Raw genomic sequence first — 21228 nt, forward strand, 5'->3', positions numbered from 1 at the left:
GATGTAGCTCAGAGCGGCGGCGGAGGCGAGGATGATCGGCGAGGCGAGGAAAGCCTGGATCGTGATACCAGGTTGTCAAGGACGTCAGGTCCGAGACTAGCAGGACCCCGGCTACGGAGTTCGTAGCCGCGACCCGTGGTAGCTGGGCGAGGTTTTGCCCCTCAGCTCCAGTCAGTTTAGAGGAAGAAGAGAGATTAGGTAATGATTCTTTCTTGATTATTATTCATCCTGATTATTCTCATATATAGGCCATTCGGCACTACAAATTGGAGCTAATTGCTCCTAAATCTAAGGTCTTGATCGGCTATTATTTTCATCTAGCCACTTGCCATTTCTTCCTGATCTGCATGCCTGGAGATCACGCCCATATCTTCAGCTGGCGTGCCTGCCTGCATGGCGACCGTGCCCAGATCCTCAGTGGGCTCTGCGACCATCCGGGCGCGCCGTTTCCTTGTATAGGCATGGCCCCACATGACACCGCACATCTGGTATCGAACGATACACTATCTAAGTTTGCATGCCACCTGTTACTGAGTTTGCACCAGATATTTTCCCCTCGAAATGAGCCAAAGTACTTTAAAGGGTGTTTCGGGCATGGTTGATGATTGAGCATAACCAACCTGAAATTTGTTGGAGAATGACGCTTATAATTTGCATCTTCATTTTGGTCTGAACCCAACTCAGTTCTTTCTTGAGATGAAGAATTAGCCGCCCTTCCTAGAGCAGAATGTTAGCATCAGAACTATTGGACTAATGCAGTTGAGGCATAGTCCTAACGTTAGAATCAGTGCCATATAACACGTTAAATGGTGTGCGGCCTGATGAAGTTTGATATGTGATAAACTCAGCTAGGTTCCACTTGAGCCAAACAAGCATGCAAAATTCAAGAAGAAACTTCTCCAGACAGTGATTCAGCCGAGGATTAATAAGCTGGATTTAGATGCAATCTAATATCCAACAATCTGAATAATTCTTGCACGAAAGAGCGTGTGAAAAATATTGTGATGTGAGTCACACAATGTGGCTTGACTAGCAGTCAGTGGTGCAGTGAAGGGATGCTGTAGAGCTAAGAGAAGGGCGCACTTTGTGAATCCGTTCAACAGTCTCTAGAAATAGAGCGGTGCCGTAGCAAACCTGCTTTCTTCCTCGAGCGGCACCCAGCAGATCCAGCCGGCCCCCCTCCCTGCCACCTCCGGCGAGCTCGCCGGAGCGGGCTGGGAGTGGGGCCCCCCTCTAGTAGATAGTTCCTAGTATCTAGTAGTTGCCGTATGAGTGTCTCCCTCGTGAGGAAGTCCTGTCTTGGAGCAGCAGCTACCGTCGCCATCGTCGTGCTCTTCCTCGTGCAAAGGCAATCCGAATGTTCTTCCTCGTGCAAAGGCCTGACTGGTAAGTGGTGCAGAAACATCAGATGTTGAGGTAGGTTAGTCTTCAATAAGTTGCCTAGATCCGAATGTTCTTGTATGGGAGAACCATGTAACACTGATAAAACTTTAGCTCCAGGGACTGCTTGTTCAGCAAGAGTACTGTGTAGTTTGAACTTTTGAAGCATTAGTGGAATAAGAATATAATTGAGGACTTATTGAAGCCATTTGGGCTGTCAAAATTGAGACAGCGTGTAGTACACTAGTTACAACTCTTTTTTTTTTTTAGTTCTAGGGACATACACCACAGTCCATTCTATCGTATTACACAGGAACAAAGATTAACATTTACAGTTCCAAGATTTCTCAAGCCGAAAGTAAAACTAATAAGAAAGCCAAAGTCAGACACAGCTACTAGTTCAAAGATGTTCCCTCAGCACAGACAACTAACATACTAAAGGATATGGATAGCCAGACTCGCAAAGCCATATCCTCTGTTCTGGCCTGGGAGCAGCTGAGAGCGCCAGTTTCAGTGGCTTCCGGTCCACAGATCAGGAGTATATGGAGCTTCTCTGTTGCAAGATCAATACACCCTTACTCTAATGTACCTTCCAGACTGCAGTCGAAGTCAGCAAGGTTTGTTCATCATCAATTTTCAGACAACGTGTCAGGCTTGACAGCCACTGTACCCCAAGCTTCATTACCAGTGTACCATTTGTAAGCTACTAATCTGACTTCAGATATATCTTCAATTTGTTGTGGCCACATGCCTTGTAAGTGGTAACCTGGTCAGCTGGTTCTTATAAATAAATTTGATCCGGTTATTCTGCTAATCACAGCTCAGATTATTTACTCATGTTCTTTGGTCTGTACATTCTATCTACTACATGATTATAATCAGAGTTTGAGATATGAGCTGCAAAATTCTGAACACAATTTTCCTTTTATCTGGAAGCCGAAGATGTACATGGTTATAATCAGAGTTTGAGATCAGAGTGAGGATTCACATGCAGCGGAAATGTATAGTTCCTGGGGCCAAAGACGCAGAGCATTCATACAAGTGAACGGGACTAAAATGGTCAAACAAAAAACCAGTACTCTCCTCAAATCTGAAATCTTCTTCAATTCGCTATGCTCGATTCATATACTGCCCAGTTCTTGAATCAACCAGAATATCATCACCTACGTTCACAAAAGAGGGCACGGTGACAACAGCTCCAGTTTCCAGGGTTGCAGGCTTTGTTCCTCCTACAAAATACAGTAACAGTATGATCCCGACTTCCTTTTATTTTTTCAATAAAGACTAGAGCTAAGCAAATACTCCTAAATCGGTGATCGTTGAGAAGACAGGTACATGGACATTGGACTTGATAAATAGTCTCCACAACGTATGCTGGTACAGTACTACAGTGTTGCATATCCTTGAGCAAATTGTAGACAAAGGGATGCAATGCCTTTAGATAAAAGAAGGAAGGGAAATACGAAGGGTGAGGAATGCTTGTCAGTCACCTAGAACTTTCCATGGCGCGCCGTCGACCTCGACGTTGGTGCCGACCCTGATGTCATTGCTGGAGAGCGCATAAACCCCTGCAAGCAAAGAAATGAGCCGGCCACCACCAAAGGCACTGAAGCAAGACATTGGGCTCCCACACTCAACCTGTAGCGGAAGAAATTGGGAGCGGAAGGAAGAAAGGAGGCCGACGAGGAGAGAAGGAGGAGAGGAGTTACTTACTGGTGAAGGAGCGGGAGCGGAGGGGGCGGGAGGGAAGGGGAAGGCGATGGAGGTGGAGGGAGGCGGTGGCTGTCTCGACGCCGTGGTGGTGGTAGGTGGGGCCGGCGGCGAGGTGGCGGAGCGCGGCCATTCCTTCCTTGCTGCGTCCTCTGCAGCCTGGGCGTGAGCTGCTGCTTGCGTTGCGATAAGGAGGTGTGGAAGACGGAACAAGTGTTCGCAGGCAGATGGAGGATTGGGCTAGGCCAGCCTGTGACGAGCCCGGTATACACTTGTAGCCCATCATCGTAGAGGCCCAAAGTTGTGTTGGGGCTCATTTGGATTTATCCTTGTTAAATACCATATCATTTCTACTCAACCATATTTCCCAAGAAAAGTGCGGTAGCTCCTACCAAAATTTGGTTTCTGAGTTTAGGACTTAGTCCATACAACCAAGAACCAAACAAATTGGCAAAGCTAGCCAGTAGGTGGTTGAATTCCAAAAGTGAGGTTTACAGTATTCCAAACAAAATTAAGCTTGCAAAGTGACAGTCAAAGCACACCTGTTGGATAGTTTCAACTAAACTAACGAGGCAACATTTCACTTACCATGAATTTATAGTTCATTTAAGAAGGATAATTCGTAACTTAAATCGATGGACTTGCCGTTTTGGCGGCCGTCGCGACCAGTCCATGCATGGCCCCTGCTGCCCGGTCGCCGATTCCACGTCCACGGACTTCACCGCACGTGGCCACCAGCCCACCACACAACACGATCAGGCTAGGGCTAGGCAAGTCCTCGGCCGAGCCTGCGTCCGCGTATGCAGTATGCACACGCTGCGACTCGGAAGCATTCCCAGTCCCAGTCCATGGTCTCGAAAGCAGCCATTTGATTTTGACGAAAAAAAGAAGAAGAAGATAAAAGGTGGTTACCACTTTCTTCCACGTGGATGGACTCGCGGGAAACCCTGGTTCAGAAATTCCACCACGTGTGCCCGTGCCAATTGACTTGACGACTCCGTGCCAATTGTACTGTATGATATGATCTCTTTCTCCTTTGACAATTCTGTTATCCCGGCGACCTTGAGATCAAGGAGTGCTCCGGTGACGCAATTAGCGACTTTTACTAGTTGGTGGTCTGGCCTGATCTTGCCGGCCAATAAACCATCGATCTTAAGAGCCTGATTAGATCTCTACTAGTGCTAATAGTTAGCGGCTAAAGTTAGTATTAATAGACCCAAGCAGACCTACTAATAGACCAACTAATAATTATTATATTTTCGGAACAACATATTATAGGTGGATTCAAACAATTCCTATAAATAATTAGCTAGCTAATAGCTAGTACTCTCTTCGATCCAAACGGTAAGTCATCCTGGCTTCTCTAGATATATAATTTTATTATTATTATTATTATTATTATTATTATTATTATTATTATTATTATTATTATTATTATTATTATTATTATTATTATTATTATTATTATTATTATATATATATATATATATATATATATATATATATATATATAATGTATATGTGGTAGGTGCGTTAAAAACTACTCACTCCGGTTCTCTAAAACAAATCGTTTTGGATATTGACACGATCTTTAAGAAACGACTTTGACTGCAACTTTTTACTATAAAATATTTATAAAATATAGTTAATATATACTTTTATGAAACTACATTTCGAGACGAATCTACTTACATCACTTTCATATTTTCAAACTCAACCCAAAAGAAGTTATTTGTAGTCAAAGTTTAAAATATTTGACTTAAGACAACCTCAAAACGACTTGCTTTAAAGAACCGGAGGGAGTATATACCTAGAAGCTAGAATAACTTACAGTTTAGAGTAGCCATTGTAGTTAGCTAATTATTATTATCCTCTGTCCTACACTGCCATGATACCAGGCACGATGATATCAAAACCGCACAACATCTATATATATTCCATCCATACAATGATACAAACAAATAAATTAAGTGCAGGCAATGCTATGCAGTTGTTTTGTTCTACACTATTTTATTTATTATTCTAGCTAACTCTAGGATCATATTTTTGGCAGAAATAACAAATACTATTTGTTTGTTTTATTTCCCCGGCCGCCTTTTGAATACAAATAAATGAAAAGAGAGTGCCGGCTTCACCGGCCACTGATATATATTACCACATGTGTTTAGCTTTAGGTAGAGAAGAGGGGACGAGAGGTCGAAGACGACGTTATTTTTTTATAGCAGTCAATCACACACTGGGACTGGGGTGATTAGGACAGGCCGGCGTTTCAGTTTCAGTTCAACAAAGGGATCGGACCTGCTGACGGTACCTGCACCGCATGCTAGCTTTTGTCCCTGCCTGCCTAGTACATATACCACTGTGTAGTAACTAGTATACCAGTATATGTATGTATGTATGTATGCATGCCCTGTAGTGCTGGTGCAGCTACCAGTTACATATATCTACAGAATTGTCTAATGATCTCTCACCTGAATGTGTTGGTCCGTTCCATCATACTACCAACCAAGGGACGGAATCTGTGTATCTGTTGCCCTGTTCCATTCAAGTAACGTCATCATCTGCCCATCACTTGCCATTGGTTCTCTTCTCTCCGCTGCTACCTCCTCCTACTCCGCTACTTCGAAAAGGCTATTAAAAAAAGGCTACAATTTTAGAATATTGCTAAGTCAAACGATTTAAAATCTAATCAAAATTTTAAATAATAATAATATTTATCATGCTAAAAATTAGGCAAATTCACTTGAATACCGTAATTAGTTTAGTAATTAGAGGGGATACATTAAGGAAAATTGCAACCTTAGGGGTGGTGTTTGCCCCCCTTTCCTCTACCACTGATTAGATTCATCGCGAAATCTACTTTTATAGTATATTTATTTAGAGTAATATGAGGTTATGTTGATAATATTTACTATAAACTTAACAAACTTAGATAGTTTGACTTTCATGAGACCTTTTTTGTTTTTGAGACGGAGGTGTGGTAATAATAAAAAAAATAGAGCCCATGCATGCACCTTCCAGTCAAATGAATAGTCGCTCCATATTTCAAGAAAAAAACATTGGGTGGGGACTATCCCGACCAGCATCCATGGGTGTGCACTTACCGTGGATTCACGACACGTGTCGGTGCACAATCAAATCAAATGTATGGGATTATGGATGTCTGGTGGGGATATATAGTCCTCATCCAATTCTTTTTCCTTCAACAAACCTGTACGCATGCGCTTGTGTATATAGACATATAAGAGCTTGACTAATTTTAATTGGTTGTTGGGAAGACGAAATAAAAAAGGTTATGCCCCGTTCGCTTAGATGATAAGCTATGACTGAAAGTACTATTGTCTGATTTGTTGTATGAAAAAAATACTATTCGTCAACTGAAAAAATACGGCTTATAAGGCAAGCGACCAGGTAGTCGTTGTCGCTGCAAGTTGAACAGTTGTTGTTGGCTGGCCGCACCATACACCTACCACTCCCGTAGTCCCGTCCCGTCTGGCCTCTCCCGGTCCTATCCCTAGCGTTAGGGGAGTTCGTTGTCAATGGATGGAATTATTAGGTACCACCTCCCTTGCTCGTTTCCCTGCCTCTCCTCCTACCTAACCTGTCTCATCCTTGCAACTGGCTCAACTTGCAACAACAACGCACATATATACACGAGCACGTACTAGTATGTAGCTCCATCCCACACTCTTTTTATTGCATCCCCTCTCTTCCTTCCTGCAGCGTCACCACAAGAGCTCAACTCTTCTTCTTTGCTGTGTTCTTCTACTTCTATCTATCTACCTCAGTTCCTCACTCGCATCCCTGCTTGCCGTACGTCGTCCTCGCTCCACACCAAGCGAAGAGTAAGTACATCGTCGATCGTCTTTCCATTATTCCCGTTCTTGTTTCATCGTATAGCGAGACATCTCGTGTGACCAAGAGCAACGTTCGTACGTGCCTTACATGCGCAGTGGGCTCGGAGACGCAGACGATCACCTTTGAAGGCATCCCATTCCTGGCGGAGATCACCGCCGGCGGCAAGCCTCTCTCCCTCCTAGCCAACGGCATCACGGACATCGAGATCCACTTCCTGCAGATCAAGTACAACGCGATCGGAGTCTACCTCCACACCACCGACACCACCCTCCTAGGCCACCTCGGCGCGTGGAAGGGCAAGACGGCGGAGGAGCTCCTGGCCGACGCCGCCTTCTGGTCCGCCCTCGTCTCGTCCCCCGTCGAGAAGCTGCTCCGCGTGGTGGTCATCAAGGAGATCAAGGGCTCGCAGTACGGCGTGCAGCTGGAGAGCTCCGTCCGGGACCGCCTCGCCGCCGCCGACCTCTACGAGGACGAGGAAGAGGAGGCGCTCGAGAAGGTGGCCGAGTTCTTCCAGTCCAAGTACCTCAAGCCGGGCTCCGTCATCACGTTCCATTTTCCCGCAACTCCGGGGCCCGCCGAGATCACCTTCGTCACGGAGGGCAAGGGCGACGCCAGGATCACGGTGGAGAACGAGCACGTCGCCGGCATGATCCAGAAGTGGTACCTCGGCGGCGAGAACGCCGTGTCTCCCACCACCGTCCGCAGCCTCGCCGACCGTTTCGCCGCGCTACTCGCCGTCGCTGCGTGATGATATGATGCTCTGCCTTTTCCGATCCGGCCGGCTGATGGAAGTGCAGTGCGTTGAGTTCTTGAATGTCCGTCCTGTAGTACGTGGTGTCCCGTGTGTCGTTTGCAGCAAATTTGCAAGTAATAATTTTAATAACTAAGACTGGTTTTTGAACGATCTCAAATCCTTGGATGCTCTATACATCTGAATAAACGATCTTCATTATATTGCCTCTATATGCAATTTTAGCTCTCTTCTGTAAATATAGTCTTCAGGCATCAAATAAACAAGTTTAGAATTTAATCAATCCGTCCTCTCAAGAGTACGGCAATAGGCTACAGCACAAGACATGAGCAAATCTGGTCCAACCCAGGCCAAGCCCACTCCATGGCTGTAATAGGGCCAGGCTTGGACATTGGTAAGCCAAGCCCAAGTCCTTTTGCAATCATAGAGAAAGAGCGGGCCAACCAAAACTAGGCCTGGCTCGAAAAGGTAGGCCCAAACTTGGCCAATGGGTAATGTCCAGCGAGACTTTTGTCGGCTCGGCCCAGCGTGCAAAATGATTAAATCTATTTACAGTTTCTAGCCCAAAGCATGGTGAAAGCATATCGCTCAAAAGATAACTTTGGATGGTTTGATAAGGGTCATTTTGCAAAAAATTCCAATTGTTTGTAAGAATGCCACTGGAATTTCAGTTCTGATTATGTCTTTGTAATAATTTCCTAAAAGCAAACAGATTATTGCAATGATGGTTATTGAAAGCGGTAGCAAATTTTGCAAGAACTCCCTTTAACAAAGAGTCAAGGATGGGAAATATACATGGCAATTCCTATGAAAGCAACGCAATCAAACATAGGTGATGGATTGTACGGTGTTATTTTTTTTTCATTCCCCGACTGTAAAACCGTCAATGGAGTCGTTATCTACCATGTGTGAAACGCGTAGATATGGTGGCGTAATTAAAAAAAACTTTTCCAACATACCGCACAATGTGGACTGCAAATGCAAGGGATGATGAAGTGTAGTCGAGCTATGTCTTTTTCATGTGGATCTGCCATTGCTATATCATCTCTAGTGGATCAATAATTCAATAGTATTTTTTTTTGTTTTACCATGGACCAAATGTATCTAGTAGTAGGCAGAATTTAGGCTATCCTCCTCTTACTAAATTGAACGGGAAAATTTCTAAAATGATATTCCTATTTCACACGTGCCTCTACTCCCTCCATCCCAAAATAACAGCACATCTCTAGTGACGCCGGCGGACACGGAGAAAGCCGGTTGCTGCGGTCCCTGGCGTATGGGCCGATGCCGAAGATGGAGGCCATGGACGCGGGAGCGGCAGGGACGGGATGCCGCGGGTGACATGGGCACGACGGGGATGGGACCTCGTGGGCACAGCCAAGGGCTGAACGGTAACGGGCACGGTGGATCAGGTGGGATGGGGCATGGGCGCAGGTGCTATGTCTGGACGTGGACGTCCGTTCAGACGTTCGGACGCTAGCTGCTCCGGTGTATTTTAGAGGGAGTAGCTTTCAAGTTACGGTGGCCTGGCCTATATCCCCTGGGGACTTAGCTTATCAGCTGCTTCAGTTTCGTCCTCCTTGTATTTAAACTCTAACAACTTGAAAGCCAAGTAAATGTTAAATATCACCCGGATAGCACTCTTTAAAATTGTTTCTACAGTCCTAGAATAATAAGCGTATTCTGTATATGGAAAATTTATTGATTTTATTCAACAATTATTGAAATTATACACAAGTTTAGGACATAAAAATTGCACCAACACATTTATATTCAAAGTGCCTCTAAGATGATGCTGAGTTTTCAGTGACAACAATTGGCCCCGTTCGACTTGCTGAATCTTAGCTGAAACTGGCTGAAAAACACTGTTCTGGCTGAATTATTGTGAGAGAAAAATACTGTTTCGGCTGAAAAAACAAGCCGAATATAGGGTAAGCCGAACGGGGCCAATGACGAATTATAGGGTAAGTCGAATTATTATGAGAGAAAAATACTATTCCGACTAAAAAAATATTGTCGGAGAAATTAAGAGTCCAAATGTATGATTTCTCCCGTTGAAAATACACTTGTTATCTCAGGAAAGAGAGAGAGAGAGGATATTCTGAGAGCTCTCTTATTACAAAGTTAGGATAACTGTCATGCCTGCATCGCCCTATCTGGACAATCCAAGTGGACGACCTATCATACCACTCGTGTAAACCACATGTCAAAATCCTTATTGTGCTGAGCTAGCTATTTGACGTATGTATATCGTAATATAGCATTTGATTTCCATTTTAGAAAATGTTCAAATATACTAATCCATAATGATTGCAACGTTTAATAAACCTTATGCACAAAAAAATAGCACACTATAGTTTTTCAACTCAATGATCTAGTTTCTATTTCGAGGAGCACTTGGGTAGTGGGTTTCTCATAGGAATTTAAGTAGCTTTTATCGTTAGGTTACATAGAATTAAATTGCTGGGTTCATTTTTATGGCCCTATTTCCACTAGAAAATAAAATTTGGCCGAAACATTGTTTTATTTTTTCCGTGACAAATGTAACAAATGCTTGCACTTTATCCGTTTGTGTGCTCCTAAACAATGTGTATTTTTCCATGGAAGATGTAACCAAAAACTTGAAATATTTCTACATTATGAGAACCCAAACTTAAGATATTAAAAATAAATATTTGAAATATGGAGAAATCTTAATTGGTTCAGCTCCACACAAAGAAAAGAAATCGTGAAACGGTAATATTCTGTCCAGGACATCCGGCTGTCCAAACGGCCTCGTTGGTGGGCCGCGATGTCCACGCGGCTCTCTTATCCGCTCCCCTTAAGGCACCGTAATTTCTTAAAAAAACATTGCCACAACGCCGTGACTGCTCCGCGACCGCGCTCCGCCGTGCCTCCCGCCCGCCTTCGTCTCCGCCACCGCGCCCAGCCACATCTCGCGTTGCTCCGCGACCCGCAGCATGCCTCCATCCACTTCGCCCGTCACAGAAGGAGAGGTAGGGGAGGCCTGCCCCTGTGCCCCCATCCAACGTGCCCGTCAGCAGGAAGGGGAGGCCTACGTGCTGCTCTTAGGGTGTACGCTAGACCGTTGCTCTCGACGTCCCCTAGACCCGAGGCTGGCTACCGGGGAGTTCTCCACCAGGTAGGTTGTGTCCGTCGGCGACGCTGTGTTTCAAGTGTTTTCGACGTTTCAGACTTATGTTTCAAGTGTTTTATTTAAATGTTGCAAATAGATCTGGGATGCTGCATATGTTGCAAGGCTATGTTTCTAGTGTTTTAGGTGTTTAAGACGTATGTTTCAAGTATTTTATCTGGATGTTACGTATGTTACAATAGCTCTATACGCATGTTAAGCGTATGTTTTCAAGTGTTTCACATGTTTTAGACTCATGTTGTAAGAGTTTCATGTTGATGTTGCAAAAGTAGATCTCGATGTTGCATATGTTGCTATGACTATATACGCATGTTTCAAGCTTATGTTTCAAGTGTTTCACATGTTTCTGGCACATGTTGTAACATTTGGATGATGCAAAAGTAGATCTCGATGTTGCATATGTTGCTATGACTATACACGCATGTTTCAAGCGTATGTTTCAAGTGTTTCAGACGTATGTTGCAAATATTTCATCTGCCGCAGCCACCCTGCTGCTGCTGGAGGCGCGGCCGTGGGTCACCACGCCTGAGGCCAGCAGACGTCTTCACAGCATGCATTCGCAAGTGGGGTAGGTGACTGGGACCCACGCGGGGCCTGAGGATGGGTGCGGGGCGCGGGATGGACTGCTAGAGCGCGGGATGGGTGCGGGTGCGGCATCTGAACGTGGAGGCACTAACGCTGGATGGGATGCGGACTTGAGTTGTGGGATGCGGTGCAGGATAACACACGGGAGCTGCATCCTAACTCGCTTTCCGTCCGGAGGTCCGGGCGCTAGCCATTCCGATCATGAAAGGAAAATAAACAACAAATAACCGGACAAAGACACTGGACTTATGCGGTACAGAGCTGTACGTGTCTATTTTAAAATTTGAAACATAATTTATTCTTTGTTTCTAAATATAAAAAAGTTTTTGTAACTTGGACCCTTGATTTAAGAAAAACTATTTTGATTGATCTATATAAATGTTAGTACCATTATATTATCTGATATGTTACAAAAGATATTCTCACCATGATATAGAATTTTAGAAAGTACTTATAAAAAAACATGGGGCTTAAGCGTTTCTACCCTTGTTTTTAAGCGAAATGATAATTTTGCTCTTGTTTTTTTAACTTTGTGATTTTACCTGTAACACCCTAAAAATTTGACTTAGTTTAAAAATCACTAAAAATTTGAAAATTTTAAAACCTTGCATAGAAACCCACATATATATTTGGTTGACCTGAGTAGTAGTATAAATAAATCAACATTGGAAATAAATATTTGGAAACCTTGTGTGCTTGAGTGTTTGATTGCTTGTTGAACATATGGTGGTACCTTTATTTTCAAAAGTTATATTTAAATTTGAATTCAAACCATTTCAAATAGCTTAATAGGAAATAAGGAAAATAGAAAGAGGAAGGGAAATAGAAAAAGTGCCACTGGGCCTCTTCTCCATCACCCTCTCCTTTCGGCCCGTAGCGCAGCCCATCCCCTTCCCCTTCTCCCCTTCCCGCGTGGGCCGGCCTGTGGCCCAGCACCGCAGCGGTAGCAGCTCGCTTCCCCTTCTCCCTCTCCTTCTCGCCAACAAGTGGGACCCGGCCGTCAGCTTCTTCCTCCCGTAGAGCATGCGCCTGCGCCGCTGTACCGGCCCCACCGTGGCCCATCTCGACGCCAGGGAAGACGAGCGCATAGTCGCACGGTTGACGATGCCCCGAGAAGTCCCATCTCCCCCTCTCCCCCTTTCCTTCACTCTTAGCGCTCACAGCGCATCAACGCCGGCAAGGGAAGCCCCACCGACGTGACCAATCATGGCGCCGACCTAGCCGGAATACGAACGGACGCGGAGGCGTCCAACTCACCATTACCAAGCTCAAGCACGAGTGCGAGGTGGAAAATATCCACCGGCGGGTGAGGAAATATCTCGCCGCCGCTGCCGCCGACCTTGCCCGCCTACAAAAGGGCCTGACAGATGAGTCTCCACCTCAACCATCACCGCTCTGAGCTCTGTCGTAAGCCAGAACACACCATCTCTCCCTCTGTTTCCCCCTTCTCCCTCTCAGTAGAGCACTAGGTCCAATTCCCCCGATCTGGTTTCCGCCAACGCAATTGGAGCCCCTCTCTTGTTCTTCCCCACTCGCTGCGTCCCTGGCCAATTAGAGCAGCAAGTAAGTTTCTCTAGAGCCTCCTCCACCTACTGGTGTAGCTATTTTCCCTTCCCCGCCTCTGTATTGCGCTGTCCACGAGCGCCGAGCATCACCAAGCCGCCATGTCCACCGGCTAGCCATCGGCGAGGCTCGGCTGGCCCTCGTATCACCTCCACTGCACTTCCCACACCCCCACGCACACTCACATGTAGCTAGTTAGGTAGTTTAGGATTGATAGGAGCCCCTTCACCACTAGCAGCCACCGCACTGGCTTCGGCGACCCATCACCGCTGCCACGGGCGCTCGCTGTCACTGTTGACCCCACCATCGGCCGTGGCAAGCCACCCCGAGCGCCGTCCACCCCTTAGGCACCTTCCCCAGGGACCGACGCCGCCAGCGTAGCCCACTTCGACGAGCCCGAGCCCCTTTCCCCTGTCCCGGCCTGACACCAGCGGCCTTCGTCCTGCCGCCGTCTTCCTCCTCCCCTCCCTTCTCTCTCTGTTGGGTGGGACCGGGGCAAAATGGCGTCGCCGTTACCACCCGTCCCCATCCATCACCGTCCCCCTTCCCTTCTTCTCTCTGCCACATGGGCCATGGCCCTAATGCCACCAACGCCGTCTCGTGCTGACGTGGTAATGTGGCCCACCTATCATACACACACACACTCACGCACACCACACACAGTGCTGGGTATGCAATGGAAATTGCTAGGTGCACCCGGTTAGTGCACACAAAGTGTTAAAAACCTATTTTCCTAACTTAGAAAAATTCCTAGAAAATTTGTAAATAAACTAAATGCATTAAGAAATTTAATCATGGAACCTGTTGAATAACTATAGGATAAACTTCCATCTAGTTAAATAACTATAGGATAAACTTCTAAAATAGATAACTTTTTAAACCCGAACTCCTTTTTACATGGAACCTGTTGACGGTAGTTAACAACCATTATAAACCGTCAATAAAACATGTATAAGGGCACAATTGTGATCACCAACAAAGGTCTAGGGGTTTAAACTAACAAATTCCACGAGTTTTGGTGAATCTGTATTTTCTGCAGGGTTTATCCAGAAAACCATCAAGGCGGACCTACATGTCAGAATTAATCGTGCATATTAGCCTCCGCGTCGCAATGTCGGTTCTCCACCACCTCCTAGGTTGCATCTACGCCGTCCTTTAAGTCAGTTTGATCCAAGAGCTCACGTTGGATGCTTCGGCTTATATATATCAACCCCTACCCCCCTCCCTCAGCTGACCTCTAAAACCCTAATTCATATCTTTAGGATCAGAGCCAACAATCAAGAGAAGATTAGTCCTCCATAGGATCTAGTCTTATAAATAGAATAGTGAGATAGAGAGTGAGGGAAGAGTTTGGAGGAGGTGCCGGCCTGTTAGTGCTCTCTCTACGGCTTGTACCTTGACAGATCCAAGTTCTACTTGAGCTTGTCTTCGAGATCTCTCTGGTAATCAACTTCTAATTTAAGTAACTAATTGTTTATATTGTTCATCAGGATCACGACTCTCTTTTAAGTGCTTTAATCGATAGACGCTCTAGGTTAAAGTATTAATCGTAAGTGTAAGCGTGACGCTTAGACTTGAGTTAATCATGGAGGCCCCTTCCATTCTGGAAGGTGGTAGATCACGTGTGTGACATAAGTTCTATATAGTCTGTACTATATAGCTTCGTTGATTCTTTGTAGTCCACCTCCCTTCTGTAGGTGCACGTAGGATGTGGTTGCGAAGGAAAGCACCCTCTGCTGGTGTCTTTTTCTAGTAATGTTCCTAGTTAAATAGTAGAAGACATAGCTTACCCAAGTTAGAAGTAGAGAACCTCAGTTATCCTCTCTACGCTCCTATTTATCCTAACTTTGTTGCTATCCCTAGTTAAGTTAGACCGTAGTTAGTCTCACACGTTTCCCTGTTGATACGATACTTGGAATACCTCCGGGTGAAACCTAATTTTCGGATCTGCAATTTGACAATTTTGATACATAATTAGACAATTCAATCGGTGCAAAACTCAATAATTTTTAGAAAAATTCGACAACATTTCAACTAACAATCCATATAAACAAAAATTAATATCACACATAACCACGTCCATATAACATGTCATCATACAGTACCATATTAGATGCCAAATTAAATGTCAAACACCGACGTAATATTACCAGGACCAAGAAATGCAAGTAGCTTGTGCCACGATGCTGGACTCGACACAGTTGAGGAGGAAGAGCCAAAATCGAAGACTTCACTGCTCAAATTGAAAGCTCGTAGATGGAATCAAGGTCCTGTCCAGCCAAAACGAAATCCAATAGATAGAATCGAGGTCCTGGAGCGCGAGCAGCCAAATCGATTTGCTGCCACCATGCTCCAGACCCGTGCGCCCGGGTCCCACTACTACAGAAAACTTAACTGAGACGGGCATCCCATTCGCCTCCATGAAAAGGTCACGGTTAATCTGGCCTTAACGGAGGCGGTTGGTTGCCCGCCTCGGTAAATAAAATAAAAAACAAAAAAAATGAGAACCCATGAACAAGCCCAGCGAGCCCACCCACGGGCCCATCAAGCCCATCAATGGGTCCCCGCCGCCGTCGCTCGTCGGATCCGCCACCAGGAGGAGCGCCGCTGCCGGATCTGGCCTCACAGCCAATGGATCCGGCTTCCCCACCATCGGATCCGCTTGCCGATCCACCGCTTGGGGCGCCTACTTCAGAACCACTGTGCCCCTCCACCGGATCCGACATGAGGTCACACACCGCCGCGCTGGAGGAGGAGGCCACTCCCCACGCGGTGAAGGCCTGGATCTGGTCACCTATGCTCGTCGCTGCCTGGATCCGATCGAAGAAGAGTGTGGCAGACGGGGAGGACGACTAGGAGGTGGGCTCATTAGGGATGACACAGACGAGGATGGAGTCGACGAGGGGCATGAGCTCGTGGAAGCGACGGGAGACGTGGAAGCAGCGGCCGAGCCTACGCCGCCGCCAGAGCGTCGCGCCTCCTGCGCCCATCTCGGCCTAGGGTTTGCTGTGTGCGCCGCCGGAGCCTACCGTCCACCTCTGGGGTACGAGCAGGATGGGGAGGGCGTCGGGAGGGGAGGGGAGGGGTGGGGGTGCTCTGAGGGAGGGGATGGGAGAGCGTCGGGTTGGGGATGGGAGGGACCGAGGGAGTGCCGGGCTCGGGACGGGAGGGGATGGGAGAGAGAGACGGATAAGTGAGGGAGAAGTGAGTGAACCCTAACTCCCCTCCTGTATATATAAACCCAATAGTTGGATTGGATATGGGCTTTTTCTGGGCCTTGGGAGTATTAACCGAGGTGGACCTTATAAGAGGCCCGCCTCTGAGAATGGAGGTATTTTTGGAGGCAGGCCTACGTTAATAGATTTTAAGAGACGGTTATTTTTTAACCGCCTCGGTAAATCGATTTTGCGAGGCGGTTGATTGTGATCGCCTTGGTTAATAAAAAATGACCGCCTCAGTTAATCCGAGGCATTAACAGAGGTGGTTCAAATGCTTGCCCGCCTCCGAGCCCCTTTGTCAAACACCTCGGTTAAGTTTTATTGTAGTAGTGTCTAGGAGCACGTGAAGCCGTGGAAGGCGCTCAACGGCCGGTGTGCTCGCGCTCCGTGGCCTACGCGCCTCGCGGTTTGGCCTGCTCGCGTTGCCCCGCCGCGCCCGTGACACTGCAGCTACCGTGCCTCGCTCCTGGCCAGCTTAGGCCACCGCAGCTGCCGCGCGCCGTGGCCTCCACAGCCTACTCGCGCCGCGCCTAGCACGAGCGTGGTTGGGCCAACCATGTAGGCCCCAGCAGCCACGGGCGCAAGCCAAGGGGGAGGGGGCGGGGGGAGGAGGAGGGCGACGAGGAGGGGAGGGGTGGGGGCGCTCGGAGAGAGGGGACAGGAGAGTGTCGGGTTGGGGATGGGAGGGACCGAGGGAGCGCTAGGCTAGGGACGGGAGCGGGACGGGAGGGAGAGACGGCTAAGTGAGGGAGAAGTGAGTGAACCCTAACTCCCCTCCGGTATATATATAAACCCAATAGTTGGATTGGATATGGGCTTTTTCTGGGCCTTGGGAGTATTAACCGAGGTGGACCTTATAAGAGGCCCGCCTTCAAGAATGGAGGTATTTTTGGAGGCGGGCCTCCGTTAATAGATTTTAGGAATTGATTTTGCGAGGCGGTTGATTGTGATCGCCTTGGTTAATAAAAAATGACCGCCTCGGTTAATCTGAGGCATTAACAGAGGCGGTTCAAATGCTTGCCCGCCTCCGAGCCCCTTTGTCAAACACCTCGGTTAAGTTTTATTGTAGTAGTGTCCGGTAGCACGTGAAGCCGCGGAAGGCGCTCCACGGCCGGTGTGCTCGCGCTCCGCGGCCTACGCGCCTCGTGGTTGGCTGCCTCGCGCTGCTCCGCCCCGTGGCCGCCGCGCCCGCGTCGCCGCACCTGCCATGCCTCGCGGCTGGCCAGCTTACGCCACCGCAGCTGCCGCGCCCCACGGCCTACTCGTGTCGCGCCTAGCGCGAGCACGGCTGGCCCAACCGCGCGGGCCCCAGCAGCCATGGGCGCAAGCCGGGGGGAGGGGCGGGGGAGGAGGAGGGCGACGAGGACGGGAGGGCTGCCGTCGGGAGCCGCGCCGCCCAAACCCTAGCTCGCGCTGGGAAACCCGACGCGAATCTTTCCTCCCTGCGTGCCGCTTTGAGAGATTGAGAAAGAGGCAGGAGACCTTTTTGGGGGCATTGCTGTCTTTTGGTCTACCTGCCTTTTCTTTTCTTTTTTATTTTGCCCATTTAATCCAACCATTACCAATGGTGTTAGAAAGCAGGGGTAGACGGCGCCTTCATTTGAAAATAGTGAGGGTAAAATCGCAAAGCTTAAAAAAGGAGTAAAATCACCTTTGAGGTTTGGAATAGGGGTAGAAACACCGAAATCTCAAAAAACATAGTGGCAAAAGTACAGCAAAGTATCATCATGGTTGATCGCAAGGAGCAGCAGATTACAACCTGCACACGGCACTACGACAGGCAGTAGTAGGCAACTAGCCGACTATACACGTACCTATTTCGCACTCGAACACTTTATTATTAATTTATTATCAATTTATCATGCAAGAATTAACATGGCAGCAGTGCTAAGTGAACGAAGGAGACATCCACGCCGTTGTCTCCTCGCCGGCGGCAGTGGCACTGGCACCCTCGTCGTCGAGGAGCGAGTCCCGGCATATCGGGCAGGACGAGTGCGCGGACAGCCACGTATCGATGCAGCGGACGTGGAAGCCATGGCGGCACCTGGGGAGCAAGCGCACGGCGTCGCCGTCCGCGAACTCGCCGAGGCAGATGGCGCACTCGGCGCCTGCCTGGGCGCCCGCGGCCTCGGCCCCGCCGTACACCGCCACCGGCATCTTCCTGAGCACACTCTTCTTCAGCCCGGCGGGCGGATCGGCCACGGTGTGGGGGCCGCCGCGGCGGCCGCAGTAGTGGAGCGCGCACCGGAGTAGGGGGTGGAGACTGAGGGCGCCGACGAGCGCGCAGAGTACCGCGGCCAGGAAGAGGCTCGTGTGCGCGTCGAAGAAGCCCGTGGTGGTACTGCTGATCCTTCCTTCGGGCGTCAGCTGGCCCAGGCTCGCCGCCACGGTCAACCCCGACAATGTCGAGTCCAGCGGCGGCGGCGCCGTGGCCGGTGCCGCGGATCCTTGGTCGACGCCGCCGCCGGCGAGGCTGCTGTCGCTGAGCATGCGCATGCCGACGAGATCAAGCTCGAAATCGCTCTGCAGTCTGCACTGCACCTGAGGTGGTTGCACGGATGATTGATTGTATATATATTGTGTTTGATCATACGTATATTTTGGCATGGGATCGATCGAAATCGAATCGATTGCGACGAGGGAACGTACGACGTATCAGGGAGGAATCGGGCTTGAGAGTGAAAGCGCCGCAGTCCTTGCTGCTATTAGCTTTACTTGTGCCTTACGTGTAAGAGATGCTAAGGTAGTGTGGTCGGCAGGCACAGCTGACGACAGCAATGGGCTCCGGCCTGTACGTCGTTAGGCGTGTGCTCATTGTTGATGCCTTAATAATATCACCCTCGCTGTCCATTTTAGCTGGCAAATTGACTGAGAATCATGATGCAACCGGTTCATAACAATAACCGTCTCCAAATTTGGTGTCTAGATGTATAATGAATACATTGCGATGTCGAATGTGTTTTCTGCAAGGTTAGGCGCATGAGAGATATGCAAGCTTAATTAACTGGTTAAGCTTAATTAGCTCGGCAAGTATGAGAGGTTGAGGACTGCGAATTTAAGCTGGGGTTGTGTGCTCTTGTGAATAGGCAGTGTGGTACTAAGCAACATATAGTGTCATGCAGCAGCCAGTTGGCAAAACTTGTTGAGCTAGCAGTAGTGGCCGCGAGGAGAGAGTGGGCCTTTTCTGTGTTTTTACCACCTTGGGCCTTTATTGACTTATGTTGATGTTCTGGAGAATTTCCATTTGTTGCGTGAGAAGTGAAAAGTGGCAACATCTGAGAAGAACGGAAAAGCATCAATAGCTGGCAGAGATTTTACTTCATCTCCTTGAGAACAATAATGGAATGCAGCAGCAACCATTCATATATATACTACACTTGTACTCCACATAAAACCACACGGTATATATCAATCTAGGGGTTTTGCCAAACAAATACTTAAAAAGAAAACAAGGTAATTATTAAAATTTCTTTTGCAGACTTGGCTAAATGTCAATGGAGTTGGAGAATCTGAGTTTAAGTTCCACATTTGGTGCCTAGATGTAGAAGGAATAAATATATGATCGAATATGTTTTTCAGCAATGCAAGGTTAAGCATAGTGGGATTGAGAGAAAAAATTGGTGCGACTTGGTTGCACCAGCACAAAACCAGGTAGAAGAAAAAAGCGAAGAAACCAAGGTAATTAACTTTTTTTTGCACACTTGGCATACTGTATCCAAGTCAATGGAGTTGGAGTATCCGAGTTTCCAAATTTTGTTCCTAGATGTAGAAGAAAGTGCGAGACTTGCATTGGCTGCATAGGGACAAAAGTAGATACAAAATACAGCAAAAAGATAGTGAACTTGGAACGATCCAAAGATTGCGGCACTAAACCTAGGCTCACACACCACAATTGACATCCACACTACCTCTTTGCCCCGCTCGGGTTACAAGCAATCGCTACTTGCTCGATCAGTGAGCACTAGTAGAGAAACGGGCTTTACTCCCGGTTGGGAAACCCCTTCAATCCCGATTTTTCAACCGGGAACACGAATCCGGGACTAAAGGGCCCCTCCTTTAGTCCCGGTTTCTCGCCCGGGACTAAAGGTCCACCTTTAGTCCCGGTCGGTAAGACCAACCGGGGCTAAAGAGGCCTCCCGGCCCGGCTACGTGGACCGGACCTTTAGTCCCGGTTTACCAACCGGGACTAAAGATTTTCTTTTTTTTTTATTTCTATTTCTTTTGATGATTCGTTCGCATTCTACGCTGCTACCAGGGCTTTCTATTTTCTTTTTCTTTTTTTTGTTTCTATTTTCAATTGATGATTCATTTTGGCTTTCGAATACGCATTCTACGCTGCTAGAATATACGTAACATTTTGTACAAACTAAAGTATCAAGGATGTAGCGGTACGATCCTATAGAACAGATCCGGTTCAAGTAAAGTCGTGGTGCATGGCTCCAGAGCTGAGCTTTTAAGTTAGCTTTCACTCTTCTGAGCAAGCGAGGTGGTGCTAATAGGTGGGACTGGCCAGCAATTCCAGCATATTGCGTACTGGGCCGCTCCATTCTGGTCGAGCCGGCCCATTGAGACAGCAACCGGGACTAAAGCTAATGCAGCCTTTAGTCCCGGTTCTAACAGCGAACAGGGCGTTTAAAGCTTGTCGCCGAATAAACTCAAAAGTGCATGCATGTAGATGTACTAAAGCTAACAACAACCGGGACTAAAGCTAATGCAACCTTTAGTCCCAGTTCTAACAACGAATAGAGCCTTTAGTCCCGGATGGATGGACGGCAGGCATCACGTACAAGAGCACAACCGGGACTAAAGCTAATGTAGATGTACTGTTAGTTGCATGTAGAGGAAAGTAAAGTTAAGGCATCACGTACAAGAGCACAACCGGGACTAAAGCTAATGTAGATGTACTGTTAGTTGCATGTAGAGGAAAGTGCAGTTGAGGCATCACATACAAGAGCACAACCGGGACTAAAGCTAACATGCATTTCTAAAAGGAAAGTGCAGTTGAGGCC

The 21228-nt window shown here is 47.6% G+C and overlaps 3 protein-coding genes across 3 annotated transcripts; 1 reads left to right on the forward strand and 2 right to left on the reverse strand.

The window, feature by feature from the left end:
• Positions 1 to 1080: 1080 nt before the first annotated feature.
• LOC136509113 (uncharacterized) lies at positions 1081 to 3358 on the reverse strand. The gene is made up of 3 exons (XM_066503921.1): positions 3094 to 3358; positions 2871 to 2948; positions 1081 to 2609 (listed from the first exon to the last, which is right to left on the reverse strand). The coding sequence occupies exons 1-3, from the start codon at positions 3221 to 3223 to the stop codon at positions 2491 to 2493; spliced, it is 327 nt and encodes a 108-aa protein (XP_066360018.1). The 5' UTR covers positions 3224 to 3358; the 3' UTR covers positions 1081 to 2490.
• A 3404-nt stretch (positions 3359 to 6762) lies between these two features.
• On the forward strand, positions 6763 to 7900 carry LOC136508473 (chalcone isomerase-like protein 2). Its single transcript, XM_066503152.1, has 2 exons — positions 6763 to 6935; positions 7044 to 7900. Coding segments are annotated over exons 1-2 (654 nt in total). The 5' UTR covers positions 6763 to 6934; the 3' UTR covers positions 7697 to 7900.
• Positions 7901 to 17885: 9985 nt separating this feature from the next.
• Positions 17886 to 18777, reverse strand: LOC136509574 (RING-H2 finger protein ATL74-like). The gene has a single exon (XM_066504333.1). The coding sequence runs from the start codon at positions 18713 to 18715 to the stop codon at positions 18107 to 18109; it is 609 nt and encodes a 202-aa protein (XP_066360430.1). The 5' UTR covers positions 18716 to 18777; the 3' UTR covers positions 17886 to 18106.
• Positions 18778 to 21228: the final 2451 nt, after the last annotated feature.

The sequence above is a fragment of the Miscanthus floridulus genome, chromosome 15 (genome assembly GCF_019320115.1).
Source record: "Miscanthus floridulus cultivar M001 chromosome 15, ASM1932011v1, whole genome shotgun sequence".
Lineage (NCBI taxonomy): Eukaryota > Viridiplantae > Streptophyta > Magnoliopsida > Poales > Poaceae > Miscanthus > Miscanthus floridulus.